The sequence below is a fragment of the Pleurodeles waltl genome, chromosome 6 (genome assembly GCF_031143425.1).
Source record: "Pleurodeles waltl isolate 20211129_DDA chromosome 6, aPleWal1.hap1.20221129, whole genome shotgun sequence".
NCBI classification, from domain to species: Eukaryota; Metazoa; Chordata; class Amphibia; order Caudata; family Salamandridae; genus Pleurodeles; species Pleurodeles waltl.
This window is the reverse complement of record NC_090445.1, coordinates 425,517,100-425,541,750: the sequence shown is the minus strand read 5'-3', so window position 1 is coordinate 425,541,750 and position 24,651 is coordinate 425,517,100. Positions and strand designations below refer to the sequence as shown.

The window sequence follows — 24,651 nt, the reverse complement described above, 5'->3', positions numbered from 1 at the left end:
ATCTCTACATGGCAGCTATGTTCTAATCTTTCTTGTATCTCATGTTATTTGTTCAGTTTTCCAAAGAATGAGATTTACAAAGATGTGCACATACTGTGAGCCTCAATGTTTCTTGTCCTTCATATTGATTTGACTGTCTTGTAGCCTTGGTTGCCTGTATCCCTTTTAAATTGAAAGTTATGAATAATTCTGAGAAAACCTAATTTTCTCTAAAGCTATAAATGCTGAAGTTATAGACCATTCTCTTAAAGAGCACAACTGGCTGATGACCTTCGCTAGGTCCTTGTGTCTGGTAAACTCATTTAATTGCTGTTATCAGTCAGAGTGACGGCACTTCAAGGAGACGTTTACCTATGCCACCAGAAACGGAACCTTCTGTGGAGGTTATCTATGCCATCATATGATACACCACATAAAGCAGAAATAACAATGCTTTGACCAGTAGGAATCCACAAAATAATCAACATCTACAGTCCTTGGTTTGCACGGTAAATATGTTGAACAGCTCTGGGGATCGAAAGACGCCCTTAGCGTGATCCAACCCCTGCCAAAAAGGACTATAATTGCCTCTGCAAATTGGCATTATGACAGGACATTGATACCATTATTTCTGGAGTTATTTAAAGGAACTAATTACACAAAATGTAAGATAGCAACCTATTAATTCAACAACTAATCACAAACTTGGAGGATAACAGTGGTGGCATGAAGTATATAAGCAGGAAACATCCAGCTTAAGATCAGCACAGAGGCAAAGATGGCCAAGCTACTCTTCCTTACGGGTAAGTCCAGTCTTCCTCAGACTCATTCTCAGAATTGAATATCATTTTTAAAACACTAGACCGTGGCTTCCAGTTTGCTGCTCATTTGTTTGGAATGGAGATATGATGTCCCCCTGCATGCCTTGTGGATAGCTGGGTAGAATGGTGCACCCCTTAAGTTTCCAGCTGATCTAATGATTGTGTGCTTGTGGTTGAGCAGTCTGTCTTTTTTATTTGTAAGGGAGTAAGATCTCAGAATGGGACGTGTGTGTGCTGAAAACTGTATCTTTGATGGTGGCAATGTGGTCAGTAACTGTTTTCCCACTCAGTGCTCTCTAACTTTTCTTGGATTTGGGTGAACTCCCAACTGTTAAGTGTAAAACAGAGCTCACATATGATCTAATACTTTAATTATTAGAGTATGGGTACCTTGACAGTCTCCAGCTCTTCCTGAGGTTTGGTAGAGACCAACTGTTAATCTAGTTGAGTTGTTCGCAATACCTTTTGGCCTCCCCAAAACAAATACATTTGACTATTATGTGTTAAAAGGCACTGGGTAAAAAAAAAGATCAGCTATTTAGTCCACTAGCACCTGGTGACAACAGATACACGCTACAACACTGTAGAGTTACTTTTCACTGTTCAAAAGAGCAAGGCTTGTCAGGGAAAGTTGCAATGGACTAACCAACATTTTCTGCTCAACAACACTTTTTTAATTACTTATATTGTCCACACTAAGGGCCAGGTGTAGCAAGCAGTTTTGCCCATTCTGTCTCTATGGGAAAATGAGTTTGTACATATGGCCCTAACTCACTCATATGCCATTGCTAAAGATACGAAAATCAAGGTATTTTTTTATATGTAGCCATCGTTGGTCAGTGTGATATGATTTCCAAAAACAAGCAAAATCAAGACAGAAGAAATGTGATGGCATTTGTGATGGCATCTCTAATCGCACTGCTTTGTCTTGTTTCATTACACATAGGCTCTCATTACAACCCTGGCTGTCAGTGATAAAGTGGCGGTTATACCGCCAACAGGCCGGTGGTAAAAATAAGGAATTATTACCACTGCGGAAACAGCTCACTTTAACACACCATCCGCCAGGGTGGTAACGGCCGCTGGGCTGGAGACTTTGGTCTCCAGCCTGGCGGCTGTCACAATCCCACCCTCAGGATTATGACCCCGCCTACCGCCATGATTTTCGAGGCAAGCGTACTGCCACGAAAACCATGGCGGTAGGCACTATAAGTGGCAGGGAATCCTTTCCCTGGAACTGATAGAGGTCTCCCCAACCCCATCCCCAGAATCCTCCACCACCCGCCCCCTCACACATTTACACACCCACACACACATATACACGCACGCATACCCACATCCACCCATGCATGCACACATAAGTTCCCACACACCACAAAACACACCAACATACTTTGGCGCACACACGCATGCACAACACACAACATACATGTACACTTATATTAAGTCATTCACGCACTCATTCAACGCGACTCACACCTGCATACACGCATACTAAAACATACACACACACACCCACCTCCACACAATACCCCCACACACGCACACAACACTCTCCACTCCCTCTCCTGTTGGAGAACCAGACTTGCCTGCTTGCAGGGGGTCCTCCGGCTGGAGACAAGACGTGGCGCTGATGTCAGCAGCAGCGTCCAACAGCAAAACACCGCCAGGCTGTATCATTGCTCATGATACAGTCGGCTGTGTTTTGCTGGCGTGGCACTGCTGCTGACAACACCGTCACCTTACCGCCATCCGCCGCCATGACCGTCGATGGTATTCCGCCAGCCTTCTGGCGGAATCCCGTCTACGGTCACAATGGAGGTGGGCGGCTGGTAGCCACGGCGACGGTATTTTGGTGGCCGTTGCCGTGGCGGTAGGAGGCAGTTACCGCCAAAGTTGAAATGAGGGCCTTTGTCTCATCTCTGAAGCAATTCGGTCCCCAGCCAGAATTTCAATAATTTGAAAAACAGCCTAACACTGCTGTAAAACAGCCTACAGCATCTTGTGGCATCATGTTATCTGAAAACATCTTGACACCAAGGAAAATCTACAACTAGACCTTTCTTGAAAAGTCATTTTGTTTAAATGTATTCACTTTAAAATTTGTGTTCTTTCTTTTAAGGTCTTGCATTCCTGCTTAATGCTCAGCTCGGTAAGTTTTATTTAAAAATTGTGCCCATTTCTCTTGGGAGAAACTGACCTACAATAAGATTACAGTAGAATATATTCACCCAAAGTAAATAAAAAAAAAAGAAGCTGTATAAACTGGTACAGATAGTTTTGTAAAACGTTCCACTGCAGTCTGTGAGTACAATACATACAATTTCTCTATAATCTTTTATGTGTATTAAAGAAAAAAACATAGCTAGACTGGTCAGTCTAGCTTGCCTAATGAAGTCCACGTAAGCAGTACATCCTTCATCATGAGAATCGAATCTCAATATAGAAAGGTTATGGAGAGCTAAAATATATCTCTCATAAATCAAAGGTTAGGTGAGAAATATACTTGAGGGGCCAACAGAGCAGTGGCTCCCTATGTCTAAAATATTGATTTTCAGAAACTAAAAATGTAGCATATGTTTTATTTGAAAGATACACTAGGATCAATTTATTACCAAAACCAATAAGTGGAATGAACTTCTGCCACATGGTTATTGAAAAGATTATTTAAACTTTACTGTAGCTACATTTTTGGAAAAGTTCCAATAGAAGTACTTTCCACATGTTGAGTGAACAAATTTAGCCATGGACGTACTTAATTCAGTTTAGAAGGGTGGTGGGGTGTTGGTAAAATGGGGCAGATTAGAATAATGCCTCAACCAGGGGTCCATCGTTGAGCCAAATAAAATGTGAGTTTTTGCTTTTGCTATTAAAGGAGATTTCAATGGTCTTACTCTCCATTTAGTGATGTCAGGAGTATTCCAAATAGACAGGCCCTCTAATGAAAACTGACATCAGTTTAGGTCTGAATTTCTACTCTCTTTGGAAGTGCCTAGAGCCCTTTTCCTATGCAGTTTTCAATTGCTTTGCAGACTGGTTCTTGCAATTTAGTAGCACATGCATATAAAAATTAGCACTGCTCTGAAAAGATCATTGATTGTTATATGAATGTTACCATGGCCATGTGAAGACACTGACAGCAACTCATTAGAAAATAAATGGTGACATTTTCACAACTACAACCCCATGAAGCAAATTTATAAAAATGAATGCGCTTTAAATGTATGCCTTCATAAATCATGGTTTGAAAGTTACATTTTATTCCCGCTGCAGGCTCTGCCTACGAGCTGACATGCTACTTCACCAATTGGGCCCAGTACAGGCCTGGCCTGGGGAAGTTTAAGCCCGACAACATCGATCCATGCCTGTGTACTCACCTGATCTATGCCTTCGCTGGAATGTCCAACAACCAGATCACAACCATTGAGTGGAATGATGTGACTCTCTACAACTCCTTCCAGAACCTCAAGAACCAGTGAGTCCTCATTTTTAGTACATAGAATTACCTTTCTGTGACTACTACACAGCACACACAGCATGCATCACACCAAATCAAACAAGCACAGCCAAATTCAAATGACAACAGCAGAATAATGCAATCAATTTTATTCTCTGGCTTGACTTGCCTCCCAACACCTCTCAGATGCAACTAAGTTAATGAATTCTTTGTGGATGGTACATGCAGAGCCCTTTCTTAGCAAAGTTGAGAATTTACTTTCTCAAGCATGAGAATTGCTCCCGACTGTCCAGAGCCAAAGTCCACTGTTGGAGACCCTTTTCTACTTTTCATGCTAAACCTGCATATGTTTAACATACCCCATGACCATTCTATGGTTCACTACAGTCAGCCTAGAAGTAAGGGGTTCAATAAAGTGCAAACTGATTACCCCTATATCAATTGTCACCTCTTCCAGCAACTATCGCCGCAGTATCCACAATGCCCACATTAACATAGCTTAAATTCTACTGTGCTACTTATATAATTTCCAGTCTTCTGAAAGCTGAACTTATGCAATATCCCCATTCAACATCCAATGCTACTGGACTCTTAAGAAAACTTCCGAGCTTCTAAACCATGCCCTATTTACCTAACAGGAGCTAACTCACTTCCACTATAGCTAGCAGATAGCCTGGAGCATGGTATAAGTGCCTAGCAAGCATAAGCACCTTGATAACATACAAACACTGCCTTTCTTTGTCCTGAGGAGCCCTCTGTTGACTCCAAAATGAACCACTGTTGATATGTATTACACATAGTTTAACATGAATAAATCCTATTATGTTAGGTGTATTGTTTTAAGTGTAGTAAACATCTTCTAAAGTCATACCACCCTCTTGCCGAAAACACTGTCTTTCATTCTCACTTCTCAGTGCAAGCTCTAATGTGCCATTAGCTGGAACCTCGGTATATAATAACTGTGAGTGGCAATTCACAAAAAAAATAAGTTATAATATTAAAGCATATGAAAAGTCCTGCACAGTCTTGGCAACGTTCTAGTGATAAAAAAAGCATTGAACACTGACACTCAGTGCCACACATTTTAAAACATGTGCAAAGTGTAATTTAAAAAAAACTGGATGTATGATGAAAGTGTGAGCACTGATATCCAAATAAACAAGCCATTATATCATATGGGGGGATCTGAGCTCACATTTTATTGCCGGATGATAAATGTTTATGAAGTATAGGAAGAAATGCATTTAATAATGTACAGCATCAGCACATGCTGAATGGAATTCACACTCTGCTAGGTAGCATAAAGTCTTGATTGGCTGCTCTCTTTTCTAGGAATGGCAATCTGAAAACTCTGCTGGCAATCGGTGGCTGGAACTTTGGCACAGCCCCGTGAGTATTTTAAATGGAGTTGAATTCTAAGACTTTGTGCAAAACCATCGTTCAGGTGTTGACGCTTCTATCCCCATTGCCTGTTTCCTCTTCAGATTCACTGCCATGGTCTCCACCCCACAGAACCGTCAGACTTTCATTACCTCTGTCATCAAATTTCTACGACAGTATGAGTTTGATGGGCTGGACTTTGACTGGGAGTACCCAGGGTCCAGAGGAAGTCCCCCTCAAGACAAACAACTCTTTACCACACTGGTCCAGGTAACATGGAGTGTAAATGGTGGAGGGGATGTACTATGCGACAAGGGGAGCAGATATTATGTAATAAAAGGTACAGAGCCCAGGTTATTTTATAGGAAGTTCAAAACCTTAGCATCCATTTACTCTTGCAGTTGCAGTCTAACATAAAGTAACTGCTTACTGCAATGGCGATTCCTATTGGCTAGCATATCAGGCAGTTGTACACACTGAGGTTCTCATTACGAGTGCGGCGGTCTTAAGAACGCCACAATTGCGGTGGTGGTCAGACCGCAACCAAAGTGGCAGTCTGACCTCCACATTACGACCACGGCGAAAGCGCTACAGTCGGACCGCCGGCACCTCCACTTTTAGGCCGACCGACGGCCTGGCAGTGCCGATGGTCTAAAGCCTCCAGGGCAGCACTGCTAGCAGCACTGTCCTGGGGATTACGACCCAATGTTCGCCAGCTTTTGCATTGTGGTTCCAATGCCATGCAAAGGCTGGCGGACACGGGGTACTACATGCACTTGGCATAGGCAGTGCAGGGGCCCCCTTGGACAGCTGTGTTGTGCTTTTCACTGCCTGAATTAAAGGCAGTGAACAGCGCGATGGGTGCTGCCATACCCGACGCACGGCAACATTGCCGCCAACTCGATTACGAGCTGGCATCAATGTTGTTGTGAGTTTCCCACTGGGCCAGCGGGTGGAAATGCTGTTTATGTCTGCTGGCCCAGCAGGAAACTCATAGTAGTGCCAGTGGGTGGAAAACCGGAGAGACGGTCTTCCGGCCCTAAGAGTTTGGCAGGCAGCCTCCTCTGCCGGCCAAACTCATAATGAGGCCCTGAATGATGAACTGAGTAAGACTTGACAACAAACTCGAGGACAAACACCATAGCATTTTGGCAATGTGGCTAACTTATTACTATATGGCAATAAAGTAGTGGGTTTCCTGTGATACACTTTAGACACCAGTACATAAAATATTGGGCATCTAGGTGCCAAAAATCAAAAAAACTAAGAAAAAAATAAATAAAATGGTAATGCTTGGTGATACAAGCAAGTTATTGCCATTAAATACATGGGAAGTGTAGCTGTAACACTCACAAATATAACACATTTATCTTGGAACTCAAAGGACATCACAATCAGAAGACGGGTAATCAAAAAATTACTGTTGGTAGTATATGCACAAAACTGTTTTAAAAAAAAAAGGAATTAAAGGAATAAAATTTGAGGAGATTTAGTCTAACGATCTAGAAGTATAAGATTAGAAAATATTTCAAAAGACTTTGTCAAGAGAGAATTCACTGATGCACACTGCTGGGGGCTAGAAACGAAGAGCAAAATTCGACAAGAAGCTGTCCAATGTCCATTTATTCTACTAGATGTTCCACAGTAAGTCTTCAGACATCACTACAAAGTTCTGAATGGGAGCCTACGATTTAAAAAAAATATGCAGCTGACTTACAGCAGCCTGCTACAACTGTTTGAACGTAACACATTTTGCTTCACCTTAACACTTGTACGCTACACTACACAAAGCACCAGATACAAATAAAATGGTCACAAGTAACCTGACACAAACATCAGCAAACTAATCCTAAATCTGTATGAACCCCAGGGTACCAAATCATCATGTCCATAACATAAATATGCTATACAATCAGCAAACTAATCCTGAATCTGTATGACCCCCACGGTACCAAATCATCATGTCCATGGCATAAATATGCTATACAAATATGCTATACAAATATGAATAACTCTAGAGCAATATCACTAGATTCAACTCAGTTTCTAGACTTTGAAAAATGCAAGTGTGCAAACTAGAAAGGGGTGGCTTTAATGTGCAGAAAGACATTGCAGTTAAATGTCCTGTGTTTGATTCATACATAGCCTAATAATGCTGCCTAGTGGTCTCAATATCTGTAGATGAGGTTAAGTGAGAGACTGAAAGTAAAGTGATATAGCCAGCATTAAATAATACATTAAAGAGGGTAAATTGGAACTAGAACTCGGGTTTCCAGAGTTTACATGTAACTACTGTTGGTTTCTCCCTCCTTGAAGACAAAAAAACATTTTTGATGAAGCACAATGGGTTTAAATGATGGATTAATGTAAGGAGTACAATAATAGAACTGGATACGACAGACATTTCAAGTTAATAAATTATCATTATAGAACACCTTTTTTCGATTTGGCCTTGCTTTACTTGTTAAAATAGGGTTTATTCTGTTACTTTACAGGAAATGCTTGCAGCCTTCCAGCAGGAGGCCACTCAGACCAACAGGCCCCGTCTCATGGTGACTGCAGCAGTGGCTGGAGGGATCTCCAATATCCAGGCTGGGTACCAGATCCCTCAGCTCTCAGCGTAAGTACAACATCATCTGATAAAGGCTTGTTTGAAATAACTGTTGCAGGCACTCGCCTATGGAAGTAATTTGCCGGAGAAAACTATTTGCATATATAAGTAATGTATTTGGCTATAGCTTCTATAGCAAATTAAAACATTGGAATGTTGAGAGCTCCACTAAAAGCAATGGAGCAGCTGAAGGTTTATAATGGCTGACGTAAGCCTGAAGCAACAACATTCCAATATTTGTTTTCATGGTTCTCCCTTTTTAACCCCTTCGCTGCCAGGCCTTTTCCCCTCCTGTGGCGAGCCTTATTTTTGGCTATTTGGGGCAGTTCACGCTTAGGCCCTCATAACATTTTCTCCACATAAGCTACCCATGCCAAATTTGCGTCCTTTTTTTCCAACATCCTAGGGATTCTAGAGGTTCCCAGACTTTGTGGGTTCCCCTGAAGGAGACCAAGAAATTAGCCACAATACAGCAAAAATTGCGTTTTTTTTTCTCATAAAAATTGGGGAAAAAGGCTGTAGAAGAAGGCTTGTGGTTTTTTCCCTGAAAATGGCATCAACAAAGGGTTTGTGGTGGTAAAATCACAATCTTCCCAGCTTTTCAACAAAATTGTGAGATTTTACTGGGACATACTCCATTTTTTACAATTATGTGTGCTTTCAGCCTCCTTCCAGTTAGTGACAGAACTGGGTGAGAAACCAATGCTGGATCCAAGAAAGCTAAACATTTCTGAACAGTAGACACAATTCTAAATTCAGCAAGGGGTCATTTGTGTAGAACCTACAGAAAATAACAGCTGAAATAAAATAGTTTTGAAATTGAGGTGAAAATAACAGCCATTTTGCTCCACGTTTTACTCTGTAACTTTTTCCTGCGATGTCAGATTTTTTAAAGCAATATACCGTTACGTCTGCTGGCCTCGTCTGTTTGCGGGGATATATGGGACTTGTAGGTGCATCAAAAACCCTAGATACCCAGAGCCAATAAATGAGCTGCACCTTGCAATGGGTTTTCATTCTATACCGGGTACACAGCAATTCATTTGCTGAAATATAAAAAGTGAAAAATAGGTATCAAGAAAACCTTTGTATTTCCACAATGGGCACAAGATAAGGTGTTGAGAAGCAGTGGTTATTTGCACATCTCTGAGTTCCGGGGTGCCCGTACTAGCATGTGAACTACGTGGCATTTCTCAAATAGACGTCTTTTTTACAACCTGTCTTACATTTGGAAAGAAAAAATGTAGAGAAAGACAATGGGCAATAAAACTTGTTTTGCTATTCTGTGTTCCCCGAGTTTCCCGATAAAAATGGTACCTCACTTGCTTGGGTAGGACTAATGCTCACGACAGGAAACACAAAATGGACACATCACATTTTTACATTGAAATCTGACATCTTCTTTGCAAAGTGCCTAGCTGTAGATTCTGGCCTCTAGCTCAGCCAGCACCTAGGGAAGCCTACCAAACCTGCACGTTTTTCAAAACTAGACACCTAGGGGAATCCAAGATGGGGTGACTTGTGGGTATCTGACCAGGTTCTGTTACCCAGAATCCTTTGCAAATCCTCAAAATGTGGCCAAAAAAGCACTTTTTCCTCACATTTCTAGAATCTGAGAGGAGCCACAAATTTCCTTCCACCCAACATTCCCCCAAGTCTCCCGATAAAAATGGTACCTCACTTTTGTGGGTAGGCCTACTGAACTCAAAAGGAAATGCCCCAAAACACTATCTGGACACATCAAAATTATCAAATACATAACAACCTGTTTTTGAAGGGGTGGGGGGCACCTGCGTTTTTGGTCCGGGCTCAGCCGCCATCTAGGGAAATCTACCAAACCCAGACATTTCTGAAAACTAGACACCCAAGGAAGTCCAGGGAGGTGTGATTTGCGTGGATTCCCCAATGTTTTCTTATCCAGAATCCTCAGAAAACCTCAAATTTAGCTACAGAATACATTTTTCCCCATGTTTCTGTGTGGGATCACCCAACGTTCCCCTCAGTCTCCCGGTAAAAATAATACCTCATTTGTGTAGGTGGGCCAAATGATTGTGACAGGGAAGAGCCAAAAACATGTCGAAATTGAGGGGGAACCAAAGCGGGTCCAAAAGAGCAGTTTTGGAAAAAAAAAAATCGGCTGACAAGTGCAGCAGAATTTTTATCAGTATAGATGAGACAATGCTGGGTGGTAGGAATTGTGAAAAACACCACTCTGGAATCACCCAGATGTTTAGTTTTCAAATGTGTGTATGTCTTGTGGAATTTTCTACATGGCAGCGTCCCATAGTCCATAAAGTGCAGCCCTCACCATTCCAAGTGGGACGATTTTGAGAGTTAGCCAAGCTCTCCTTGCCCAATGTAAAACCAAAACCCAAACTAATCACATATCTTATCCCACGGCAAGCAAGAGGACGTTTTAGTGTGCGTGGGAGAGCTGAAAGACTGTTACCCCCTTCAGCTGGGGTGGGGGCATAACCAGGCCCATACTGGTTGGTAGCCACCACCCCAGCTATTTTTTGTTTTTTTTAAATTCCCTGGCATCTAGTAGACTTTCTGACCCCCCCGGGGTGTGAATCAGGGGTGATTGCCCCATCTGCCCACTGGTGGGCAGAACAACTTTGGCCCCATTTATTTGGGGTAGGGGTATGGCTGTACCCCTACCCTCTCATTTTGGAAAACAAATCTTCCCTGGTCTCTGGTGGGCAAGAAAATTATCCCTGGTGCCTAGAGGTTTCTGCCCCCTCTTGGGGGACAGATCGGCCTAATAACAATAGGCCAATCTGCCCAGGGGGGGGTAGAAATGCCCTAAAATAAACCCCCCCCCCACCGGGCCTGAATTCGCCTTAAAAAAAAAACTCCCTGGTGTCTAGTGATTTCTGCCCCCCTTGAGGGCAGATTGGCCTCATAAAAATAGGCCGATCTGCCCCCGGGGGGGGGCAGAAATGCCCTAAATTTAATTTTCCCCATAGGGGAGCGACCCTTTCCTAAGGGGGTTGCTCACCACCTCTAAAACAAAATTTTAAAAAAAATGATCCCTGGCGCCTAGAGGTTTCTGCCCTCCCTTGGGGCAGACCGGCCTAATAACAATAGGCCGATCTGCCCCCAAGGGGGGGCTGAAATGGCCTAAAATAAATTTGCCCTCCCCCAGGGGATCTCCCCTTGCCTAAGGGGTCGCTCCCCTTGAGTGAATTCACCTTAAAAAAAAAACTCCCTGGTGTCTAATGGTTTCTGCCCCCCTTGGGGCTCCCTCCGAGCTCATGTCCGGGAACGTAATGGTTATGTCCTTGGCACAGGAGCACTGTCCTGGTGGACATAACCATTACGTCCCCGGCACAGAAGGGGTTAATTTAGAACATGCTACTCATATTGAGTGAAATGTTCTAATAACCGCATAGCCCTTCTGCTTCTGCTATACTGTTAAAGGCCATCTCTCTCATTATAGGCCCTCACCTGTGGCTCAGGCTTACAACTCAGGTTCAGGACCCTTAACAACCAGTATATCCATTGGCCATGAGCTATAAGGCTATAATACGCCCCCATAAGGAAACTAAAAGTAGCATCTGAAGAAACAATGGGTGCAGTCCAAAACGCTGCCTTTAGCTACCTCATCATTCACCTGTATAGCTTCAAGAATGAGACATGAAATATGTTGTACTCACTATGCAAACTATGTGGGGATTTGAATGAAGTCTATAACAGACCAAACCAGGAAACAATGATGAAACAAATAGACAAGTTGTAACAAACTCTACAATAAAGACATTCAATAAAAACACATTTAGAATGGTAGTAACTTTACAATGACAGGCTATAAACATCCAGATACCTGACTATTGAAACATAAATTTCCATCTCCACTTATAAAATGATCTTAACATCACCAATGGCATCATTGGCAAAGTTATATACAAAAATGCTAAAGTTCTACAATATGTGCAAAGAAATGAATTGACAATGTTGTAATCCTGTGCTAAGCTTAGTTGTAGAGAAATATATAGATTAAAAAGTTAAATGTAAAAAGGGATTCATTATTTTGTTTTAAGTAGCACATTTGTAGCATGTGGTGAGTTTCCCTGGCAAATACATTTCACTTCTTGCCTTCGAATGTCAAGTTTATTTCCTTTAATGCCAATCTAAAGACAAAGATAGGACATACTTGAACCTCTTTATGTGTCATTGGTTCAAATGGGTACTTTATTTAAAGCATATTTGCTCAAATGCTCACAGACTAAACAAAGGAAAATAGTTTGTTTGAGCAAAACATCTAGAATTAACAAACTTTGTCCCCAAACACAGTTCTTTTAATAATTTAAAAAATTTCAATTGCTTAAAATGTTACTGTGCATTTTCTGGCAGGGCTCTTGACTATATCCATGTCATGACATATGATTTGCATGGATCCTGGGAGGGATATACTGGAGAAAACAGCCCCCTGTACACCAACCCTGCGGCCACTGGAGCAAACGCCTACTTGAATGTTGTAAGTATAGCTACAGACCACATGATGTGCTGGGGAAGCCCCAGCCCAACTCATGTTTAATTTGTCTTTGTTGTCAGCTGAATTTCCAGTGACAGCTAACCACAGAGAAGGTATGAACTGACTGACATGTCACATAGGAGTCTCTGACATGAACACAAGCATTCTCTTTGTAGGATTACGTCATGAACTACTGGTTGAGCAATGGTGCCCCAGCTTCAAAACTTATTGTTGGAGTCCCAACCTATGGACACACCTTCATGCTGAGCAACCCGTCCAACAATGGAATTGGAGCCCCAACCTCTGGAAATGGACCTGCAGGGCCTTACACCAGACAAGCTGGTTTCTTGGCCTACTATGAGGTATGTGAGTCAAAGGACACTAATCAACAATCACCACCATTAACAGATTTTTTAGTGGGCTGAGATATGCTGAGCACCTACACCATCGGGATGTACAAATATAGTTTTGAGCATTATGCAAGAAGATGCAAACAGACAGATTTACACAGAACACTCCTGTGATGATTCAAATGTATAACATTACTATTTTAAAAAATAAGTAATTGGCTCATCATCTTACCAACATAAATCAACAGGTTGACAGAAACTTGTTAGTTCACAAATCCACTCTGGTTCATATGACGTGTTCTAACAATTAATTCTAAAATAAAAACAGTGCAGTGTAGTCCAGCTTGCTTTAGACTATATCATAGTTGTATGTCAATAGTCAAACTTCACTTAACTTATAGCGATTCTAAACTTCTCCGTAACCTCATCAGATCCTTATGTAAACGTTGGCCCTTGTTTCTGTAAACTGCGTATGGTGGCACTTAATTGAGCTGATCTGTAAAATAGCACTACCCACCAGGTTTAGGTATGTCATATATAAATACACCCCAATACAAATAAAAGATAACTTTATCTGGACACTGACTTAATATGGAGGACAGGGGTACGATGATGTTACAAAGTGTACCTTTCCATCTGTCCGCTGCCTGGGATTTGGATTATGAGACTTGACACTGTCATTTTAGAGTGTGGACACACATTGTTTAAGGTTATTGTGGTAGAGAAAGATGTGGTTGCAGAATGCTGTGTTCCATTAAAATGCACTTGTGTTTCATATTGAGCAGCATTTCCTCATATACTAGTGATATTTACTTTTAAACAAACGTTATGCAATCTTAAATCACTACAGATCTGCACCTTCCTGAAGAATGGCGCTACTGAGAACTGGTCATCTGCTGAAGAGGTTCCCTACGCATACCAGGGTAACGAGTGGTTTGGATACGACAATGTGAAGAGTGTTACTCTCAAGGTACTGTATGAAGATTGACCCTATACCTTGCTAAAACCAATAACATTGTAGGTTTCCACAACTCTATGGCAGTAATAGGATAAGAGTATATTCCATTTACTATTTATAGGCTCAGTGGCTGATGAAGAACAACCTGGCCGGTGCAATGGTGTGGGCCATTGACCTGGATGACTTCACAGGCACATTCTGTAACCAGGGCAAGTTCCCCTTGATCACTGCGCTGAAGACTACTCTCGGAGTGCAAGCTTCGGGTGAGAGACATGAATACAGAATTGTTTTAATATGACATCAGTGGCTAGTGCTTGTATCTTTGTTACCTCTATCTTAGATAATATGCACACTGCTCACATATGTCCACAGATGCTTCTGACAGTCAACCATTTCTGCATGCCTGAAATGGCCAAGCCTTAAACCGATCAGTTTTGATATACAGCACACCATGTATGACCAGACTCTCTGCAGACCATGTATACAATCTATGAACAAATCCATACTTTTGGTAGAAAACACATAATGTAGAGGGAACATGCTGCAAGCATATGTCTCTACAGTTTCTGCTGCATGTTCAAATTTATTGGTTCAAGATTCCCCTTCTACTCATAATACTCTTCGTTAAGTGAATTTCAAAGGTATCCCAAATAGCTGCCCAAATACTGCCTTCTCGCACATGTTAGATTGCTGGTTGGAGATCTGTAACTTGTGATCACATTAACAAAGATGTCATCTTTTAAAGAATTAATTTATTTTAGTCTTAGTCTTGGATAGTCACACTGAAGAAGTAATGTAATTATGTGAGAACCAACGTTTTCCTCTGATTTGCAGGCTGCACAGCTCCTGCTGTTCCTGTCGCCCCAGTCACAGCAGCTCCTGCCACAGCAGCTCCATCTGGTGGTGGCAGCAGTGGAGGCGGAAGCTCTGGCGGAAGTGGATTCTGTGCAGGAAAAGCCAGCGGTCTTTACCCAGTTGCTGGAAACAAAAACGCCTTCTGGCACTGTCTCAATGGAATCACCTATCAGCAACACTGCCAGACTGGCCTAGTGTATGACCCTAGCTGCTCATGCTGCAACTGGCCGTAAAAGACATCCACCTTCCGAACAGAAACATTGTGGACTTGTTCCAACAATTAAAACTCTAAAATAAAAAACTGCAGCATAATCAAAGGCGTCTGACTTACTTTGGCTAGCATATACGTGTAACACATTATTTTGAGTGTTTAGGTACTACTTTTCGGTAAAACCAGTCATTTCACTTAACTCAGTGATGTCATCAAAAAGTGCTTTTATTTGTAATGGCAATGCTCTCAAAACAAACACTCTACCCTCAGCCCACGTTCTTGTCTGCAGCTCACCTTTCTTCTTTTGAGCTGGTCCCCCAACATAGGTCTTTCAGGTACCTGTACCAGTCAAATTCCTGGTATTTTTGCACAAGTAAGGAACAGTAACATATTTTTGTTGCCATTTTAGAAAGTGTAGCTAGTGCAAACACACACAGCTTAGCCAATGCACCTCAATCCTCACCTGCAGCATCGTTTGCCAGTCCAGTACTGGAATCTGCAAATTATTCCTCATTGAACCATAATAATGTACAGCTAGACCCCCTGCTGCGCCACTATTGCCCCTATATATGGTTTTACTGCTGAAATTAAAATGGTGGCAAGGAACAAGGGACAATAGGGCTTGCCAAGATGGAAAATCTTTAGCATAAGCACATAACAAGCGGGACGGGGACTTGAGTGAACCAAATGTACAGATGGGACCATGCATTTTAATATGATCCTCGGCTAGAGCTTACAAAATGAGCAGCCAACCAAGGTCCATTTCCTGATCCCAGAGAGATGTGTAAGGTGCATTAAGGTCAGAAATATGAAGTCAATCACAGGTTTGACTTGAGTTCAGAGGCAGCTAGGCCCGGGAGGGCTCTACACATCGGTGGGTGAATAGTGACAAGTTTAATGACTGGATGAAAACCAATAGTAAATAGTGGAAAGCCCTTAGCAGAGCAGGGCAGTGAACAAAATATTCTACTTGGATGTGATGTGACTATCTGAATCAAACTTACAGAACCAACTAAGAGTGGAAAGTGCTATGTTGACCTTAAGTCAATCCATACCTCAAAGAGAGGGCCACAGTCTTAGGATGCCTACCCACCTCTCTAAGCAGCACTATGGGCCCAAACAGCCTGGTCTCTAACGTAAATGGAAACATGCATTCACAGTTCACCATCATAACTATAAGTGACTCCTAATATCACTATATACAACACAAATAAAACTCACAACTCCAGCTCGTCCTCTGCGCCAGTATACTCCTTGAAGACTATCAGAGGACCCGAATAGCCCTTTACAATTTGCCCACTGGTGATTCGACACTAGCCTCATGCTAGGCAATGGGGACAACTCTACATACAGGGGTCCTCTAATTGAAAACCTTTCCAGTTTTCCCCCAGACCATACTCACAGAGCACATATCAGATCTACCTCTCCAGGCTGACATCCATTCATCATAGGTGCTAAAGTTAAGACATCTGCTTTCATTAAGGCCATGAGAGCTTGGGAGGGAGCTCACAGGGTATCTCCATGCCTGAGGAAGGAATTAGTGTAGTAGGGATAAAAAGGAGTAGGAGAATAATGACAGCCTGTTGAGAGGGCCAGGCTGGGCTTGGATCCCAGAGAAAATGGTAGCAGCAGATCTTACAGTGCTGACGGAGGTGCCCCTGGTGTAAGGACGCCCAAAGGGGATGAGATGGCAAGTGGCTGGCCTCATATGAGCTCTCAAGATGAGGAAGATGGAGATGCAACACTGGGGAACACATCTGTGGGAGGTAGTACCTTAGGTTAGTAGAGATAGGCTACTCACGCAAGAAGAGGAGGTAGCTGAATCCTACACCCACATGAAGCTAGCCCAGGGTGAGCTTTTTGGACTAACTCCTGAAGGGTATAGGCTGGAACTTAGATCTCCTCAGAAATGTTGCGCCCAAACATGGGTAGACTTCATTGACACCTCAGTTAAGGCACTAGATGGGTTGATTAAAGGCAACAAGGTGTATACATTTGAAGGGCTATACAATCTGTTGTTTAAGGAGCATATTTTAACACATTGTCATTCATCGAAGCTGCAGCAGCATCTTGTGGACTCTAAGATGCCTAGCCTCAGGAAACCAGGCAGGATAGCTGAAGAGTGGGTGAGAACCAGTGCCCCTAAAAAGATCCTGGGTAGTGACAAGAAGAAAAGTGGTCAGGCTCCCTCTCAAGGGAGAGAGGGAGGAAAGTATAAAAAGAAAGATCACCCAAAGAGCACCCAAAATAGTCCGTGGAAGGTGGGGGGTAGTCCGTAGACACATCCCATTCACAGGGGAAGGGCTATCAGGGAAAGACATTTAACTCCTCAAAGACAGGGGTGTGCTTTTACAGTAATCAGCCAGGGCACAAAAGAGAGCATGCAATGTGCACCAAAATGGCACCCACTAGTGACCAGTTCAAAGGGCTGGCGAGTGTGGGGATTGGTTGGGAAGTTGCCCCTAGATATCCCAAAGGGTACACAGAGGCCATCTTAATGTCTCGGGGGGAGGGGCAGAACATTAAACCTTTGGCCTGCTGGCATTCCAGCATAGGCAGTGGCCAAAAATCAGCAGAGTATGGGTGAAGGCTCAGAGGGATACAGGTGCCATTATAGCCATAGTAATGGCTAATGGGGTTTTCTTAAACCAGATCCTACCTGAAGAGGTGCTCGAGATTGTAGAGCCGCAAATTCCTACCCTATGGCTGTGAATGACTTTGAATAGGAAGGGATTACTGGCCCAAAGAAGGTAGTTGTGTCCCCTGCTATCCCAGTGGAGTGTTTGCTGGGCAATGACTTAGGGGTGGTCCCTCAATAGTACACGGAGTTCCGCCTTAACTTGGACCAAGATATCTCCTTGGCTGGGAACTTGGGACAGGTAAGGCTGATCAACCACTTCCTCTGGCCCCAGATATCTAAGGAGGACAAGGAGTAGTGTCAATCCTATGTGACCTGCCAAGCCAGTTGCAAGGCAGGAGGCAACCCAAAGGCACCCGTTGTATCACTATCAGTGGTGGGAACACGCTTTGAGAGGGTTGTGATAGACATTGTTGGTCACCTAGACCCATTCACAGCTTGAGGGGACAGGTTCATCCTAGTGAATGTGGACCATGCCACTCAGTATCCTGAGGTCATCCCCCTTAGGATAGTCACTGGCCCTGCAGTGGCTAGAGCCCTCCTTGGAATCTTCACCAGGGTTGGGTCACCTAAGGACATTAGTTCAGATATGAGCACAAATTTCATTTCCACCTTTTTGAAATCCATGTGAGAAGAATGTAATGTGAGATACAAGTTCACCACCCCACATCATCCCCAAAGCAATGGTGTAGTTGGGAGATTCAACAAAATCACAAAAGGTATGATAGTGGGTTTGCAGAAAAACATTAAGGTGGTCCATCCATAAATAAACTGATACAGAATCATATATTGGTTCTTTGAAATTGTAATTTTATTTGTAGTGAAAATGTCCATGTTTTCCAGTCTGGGTTATTCCAGATAATACGTGCTATTTTGAAATCCCATATATGGCTCAACAACCTGGGGCTTTCTCAAGGCTGCAAGGAAATAAGTATCATAGTTTGAGGTGAGTAATTGTGGTTTATCAATAAGCAAGTATGTCCATCACCATGTGTGAAGTGAAAAATTAAAAGAGACACTGTGACTTGCTGAAGTAGGACATTGTTTCTTGTCATTTAAGGCTGCATGCAAGTGCCCAGGTTTATTCATTCACCATTCCCAAGATTAAGGTGTTTATATATAATCATACAAAGTCAGAATATGTGATTAGGCTTGAGAAGTGGCAGTACATCACCAAAGACCCCTCCAACAGAGCGGCTCACAAAGCAGCCCTTAACAGCTGCCACCTGCGCATCAGGAAAGCCAAGAGAGTAGCCATCAGTGCTCACATCAACACCGCTGCGAACCACACAAAGGAACTCTTTAAAATAGTCAAGGAATTATCCAACCCGACACCCACACAGAACACAATCCACCCATCCCAACAACTCTGCAACACCCTCCTGAACCATTTCCACAGCACGATTGCCACCATCTACAACAACTTCGACCCCCAACCCAAGACTCTCAGCCTTGACAACCTCAACGCACTGGGCAACACCAACCAAATGATCACCATCAGGCTCCCACTCAGATCACAACAGACATTAAGTCATCCACCCACTCTGGGGCACCCACCGACTGCTGCCTTCGCCCCTCCCCTTTAACCTCGTATTCAACCCAATCAGCACAGAACTCACCAGAATCCTCAACACCTCCATCACCACAGCATCCTTCCCAGACAGTTAAAAAAACAGAGAGGTCAGATCCCTCCCAAAGAAGCCCTCTGCCAATCCCAGTGACCTAAAAAATTACCACCCGATCTCCCTGCTCCCCTACCCAGCCAAAGTTCTCGAGAAAGCCATCAACCAACAGCTCACCGAATACCTGGAACACAACCACCTACTCAACGCCTCACAATGTCAATCAGGATTCCGGGCCAACCACAGCACGCAGACCACGCTTATTGCTGCTACAGACAACATCAGAACTCTAATTAACCACAGAGAAAATGTGGCCCTGATCCTCCTCGACCTCTCTGTCGTGTTTGACACCATCTCCCACAACATCCTCATTGACAGACTCCATAACATCAGCATACAGCAAAACACCGTCAAGTGGATCACCTCTTTACTGACAGGATGCAAACAGAGCATCCGATTGCCGCCTTTCACCTCCTCACCCAAGGACATCATCTATGGCATACCACAAAGATCATCCCTCAGCCCCATCCTATTCAACATCTATATTACCCCCTCCGTAGACATCGTCAGATCCCATGGACTCAACATAATCTCCTACACAGACGACATGTAACAAATCCTCTCACTCACCGATGACCTCGCCAATGCAAAAACCAACTTGTGCAACGCTATGACCAAGTGTAGCCAAATGGATGAGAAACAAATGTCTCAAACTCAACTTCGAAAAAAAAAAACTGATCTTCGGGAAGAACACCTCCATATGGGACCACAGCTGGTGCCCAGTAGAACTTTCACTTCCTCACCGACAGACCATGGATGAAACCTGGGCATCATTCCCGACAGCCAGCTGACCATGAACCAACAAGTCAACGCAGACGCCACCTCCTGCTTTCACGCCCTTCGCATGCTCTGCAGAATCTATTGATGGATCACAATCAACACCAGGAAGACCGTCACACAGGCCCTTGTCACCAGCCACCTTGATTATAGCACCGCCTCTATGCCGGAATCTCCACCCAACTTCTCAGAAGACTCCACACCATACAGAAAACTGAAGCCAGACTGATCCTGGGCCTTCCCAAATGGACCCACATCACCACCCACTGCAGAAACCTCCACTGGCTCCCCATCCAGAAGACATGCCATTTCAAGATCACACATGCATAAAAAGGGCTACCTGATCAAGGATGGTCCTACATCAACCATCAACTAAACTTTAACCTATCCTCAAGACACCTGCGCTCTGTCTTACTCACCCTCGCACACACACCCCGCAGCCGTAGCAACGGTGGCCGCCCCTGCTCCTACATCGCTGCCAGGTCTTGGAACAACCTGCCTCTTAACCTCCGAACAGCATCCTCCCTGGCAGACTTCAGAAAGAAAGTCAAGACCTGGCTTTTTGACAGAGACATGGCACCCTCAGCGCCCCTTCTCCTACATTGCTGCCAAGTCTTGAAACAACCTGCCCCTTCACCTCTGAATAGTATCTTCCCTGGCAGACTTCAAAAAGAAAGTCAAGACCTTGCTTTTTGACAGAGACATGGCACCCTCAGTGCCCAGATACTCTTAGGGGTGACAGTGCTGCACTATACAAATGCTGATTGATTGGTTAGGTTAGTTTAGGTGATCGTTGGTACTGGCATGCAACTATGTGCTTAAGTTGGTGATTCAAGCAAAATATATGAATATCTATATGCTGGATGCTAAAGGTATGTAAGGAAGGGAAAGTTTAGAAGAAAAAGGAAAATAAAAACCCTTACACCTATTTTGGCATCAGTATCATGCAGATGAAAGGAAGAGATTAGAGAGGTAGTAAGTTATGATACCTTTGTTCTCAGAAATGACAGCAATTATTATCCCATAGATAGTTTATGTAGCTTCTATTAATTCATAGTTTTGGTCAGTACAATTGAAAACATTCAGTCAATAATCATATAATTTCCTTGTTGAAGTCATTTAGACAAAGGTAAATAAACATCAGAGAGTTCATCTAGTACATATAATTGGGGAGACAATGGTGAAAAGTTGGACCTTCATAAAGTGAGCGTAATTAACATCAGTGCATGTTATTCACCCAGCGCATGCCATCTTCTAACCAACACTGAACAAGATGTTCTAACATAATATTGTGATCGTATTTTTATATATCAAGACACAGATATATACTTAATAGTGACTCTTAATGTACCAAGATCGTAAATGTTTTTATCTGATGTATACAGCATAGTTAAGGAGGCTATGTCCTCTATCAAGGCATTAGCTTAAGATTTATAAGTTCACTAATCTCTCAGTCATCGTTGAACTGCTTAGCCATTGATGCAATGTCCTCAAGATGCGCAGTCACCCCTTTGCAATGAAGGCAATGCATCGTTACCAGGGCGTGTAGCCGGCAATGCACAACAATGGTGATGCATGGATTCTGCTGGTTTAGCACAAGGAACCCACTTCCAAGGGCCCAGGAATGGATTGGCGCCACTTGGCAGGGAAGAGTCACCGATGGCAAGAGCCCAGTTGCTGGTGTAAAGTTGCTGGAAGTCTTTGATGTCCCTGATACTGCAGAACAGAAGGCATGTAGACAAGCCCTTGGAGTCACTTTGGGCTCAAGCAGTGTAGGTCCAGGCAGTCAGAGAGGGCAGCAGGCAATCAGCACAGCTGAAAAGCAGTTTTTCCAGAGGAGCAGTTCAGCAGAGTAGCAGTCCTTGTAGCAGCACAGACAGTCCCTCTTCCTTGCAGAGCATCCACAGGTCCAGAAGTGGTAGGGCCAGAGGTCAAGTACTTACTCCCAGTTGTGCCTGTGAAGCAAGAGTGGCTTTAAAGAAGTATTTTTAAAGGGCACAGAGGGCCTTTCTTTTTGCCCTGGCTTCAGACTCAGTTCAGGGGGGTTAAGCATTTCTTTGTGTGGGAGCAAGACAATCCTTATTCAGGTGTGTCTGCCCCTCCCTCCCATCCTTCCCATGATGACCCATCAATAGGCAGATGGCCACTTAATCACCCCTACCCACACTTTGTTTGAGGGTGTCTAGAAGGAATGCTGGAAACTAAGTGTCACCCCACCCCAAAAAAAAATTGGAGACATGCTGAAGGCACACAGGGCTAAGAGCACGAAAATGCCAACCTTTTAAAAGCTGCATTTTAAAAATTCTAATAATAAGTCCAACTTTACCAGTAAGAGGATGTGTCATAACAATCCCATAGGTACTAAACATCATATGCCTACTCCTTCTCAATTAGGAGTTACAGCTTATTAATGTAATAAGGAATCCCCAATGTTAACATATGATAGGGGTAGGCCTCGCAGTGTTGAAAAATGAGTTTGGGAGTTTTTCACCAACAAGAAATGTGAAACTTAAAAGTACATTGTCTTCCTTTTAGTTACATGGCATCCTGCCCTATGGACTAACAAGGGCCTACCTTAGGGCGCACTTATATGTAATAAAAGGGGGGTTTAAGGCTTGCCAAGGGATTTAAATGCTGAGTCGACATGCCAACCAAACTGCACACACAGGCTCTGCAGTGGCACGCCTGAAGCATGCTTAAATGGCTACATAAGTGGGTGGCACAATCAGTGCTGCAGGCCCACTAGCAGCATTTCATTTTCATGCTCCGGCCATGTAATGTGCACTCCTATAAGTAAATTAAATATGCCAATTGTGGATATACCAATGTTACCATGTTTTTAAGGAGAGAGCACACACACTTTAGCACTGGTCAGCAGTGCTAAAGTGTCCAGAGTCCTAAGGCCAACAAAGAGAATCAACAAAAATCTGAGGCAAGCAGGCAAAATGGTTGGGGGAAGCCCACCCTAAGACTGACAGTTGTAACAGGTGTCAAAAGGCAAGCACTAAGATCAGCACCTGTCTTGAAGGCCCCTGGCTTCAGTAAAGAGTCTATTGTCCAGATAGATGCCTCTGAAAATGGGATAGATGCAATGTCCTCACCAGTGAATGATTTGTGTCAGGATCAGCCAATTGCCTTCATCAGCTGGCGACTCCTTCCTAGGGAGTACGGTTGGAGTGCCATTTAGAGGGAAGCCTTAGCTGTGGTTTGGTCCCTGAAGAAGCTAGGACCCTACCTGTTTGGTACTCACTTCAAAGTTCAAACTGACCAGATAATCTTCAAATGGCTAATGCAGATGAGGAGAGAAACCCAAGTTGTTAAGGTGGTCCATTTCCCTACAGAGGATGAACTCCACAGTTGAACACAGACCTGGGACTGACCATGCCAATGCAGATGGGTTCTTCCAAGTTCTTCCACTTTAACCAGGAAAAAGCTAGTTACTGATCACCTTCCATCTGGCAGGGGGCCATGGAAGAAAATGCCTCTTTTTTATGGACCCCCTCAAGTTTGTTGACTGACGCTGCTGTTTTTTTTTTTTACTTTGAGAGTGCACTGAGGGCTGCTAACCAGATTTCAGTGCCAGTACCCAGACCATAAAGCGTGTGTCAAATTGGTTGTACTCAAGTACCTAATAAATGGTATCCTACTAGCCAGGGCTTTTAAGTTAGAGGGGTACGCCAGGGCTTGCAGCACTGATTGTTCCACCCTAGAGGTTCCCCAAGTAAAACAAGTCTCCAAGTCCACAACTGCAGACTGGTAGATCGGTTGTGCACTGCTAGACTGACTATCATTAAAAGCAATGGCAAAGCCATCACTTCCCCTGGACATGTGTATAAGTCACCCCTCTGGCAAGCCTACCGTGTCCTATAGAATGGGTGCAACATATGACATAGGCAGGACAGGACATGTACTTTACATGCCCTGACAGTATAACATGTGAAACAACCATTTTTACAGTGGAAAGACTCGGTCACCCAATTGGCGAGTACAGGGTTATGAGCTGACCCCTCAGCTGTGCTAACTCCTTATTGGTGTGACTGAAGAGTGATCTCAAGGTATCAAGCCCGACCCAAGTTGAAATTAATGAACTTTTTGCAGTGTGCAGCTTTAGCAAAGCTGCTCTTTGTTGCCTTTAAATCTGCAGTGCCTTCCCTGGCACACATTGAGCCTGCTCCACAAGTCAGCTCTCTGTTCTTCCAGGAGCACGTCTCTCCAGGAGGGGAATGAGGCATTGCAGGCCAGGGAGGTGTTCCTTCCAGCAGGATGCCACTTGGGTGTTAGTCCCAAAAGGCAGGCTTCAAAGGAGATGCTGCCTTTAAAGGGCAGCTGTGTGGCACCAGGAAGAGAGCTTCCCCCGTTATTGAGGAAGACATGCAGGCACAGGAGGCAGAGGGGAAACCAGTTGCCAAAACGATTTCCCCGTGGGGCATGTAGCCCTGAGGTAGCCATACCTGA

At 43.6% G+C, this 24,651-nt stretch overlaps 1 protein-coding gene across 1 annotated transcript; it reads left to right on the top strand.

The window, feature by feature from the left end:
- The first annotated feature begins 757 nt into the window (after window positions 1–757).
- Window positions 758–15,121, top strand: LOC138301958 (acidic mammalian chitinase-like). Its single transcript, XM_069242401.1, has 11 exons — window positions 758–782; window positions 2,923–2,952; window positions 4,074–4,275; window positions 5,590–5,646; window positions 5,742–5,907; window positions 8,133–8,257; window positions 12,605–12,728; window positions 12,902–13,087; window positions 13,926–14,045; window positions 14,155–14,296; window positions 14,868–15,121. The coding sequence occupies exons 1-11, from the start codon at window positions 758–760 to the stop codon at window positions 15,119–15,121; spliced, it is 1,431 nt and encodes a 476-aa protein (XP_069098502.1).
- Window positions 15,122–24,651: the final 9,530 nt, after the last annotated feature.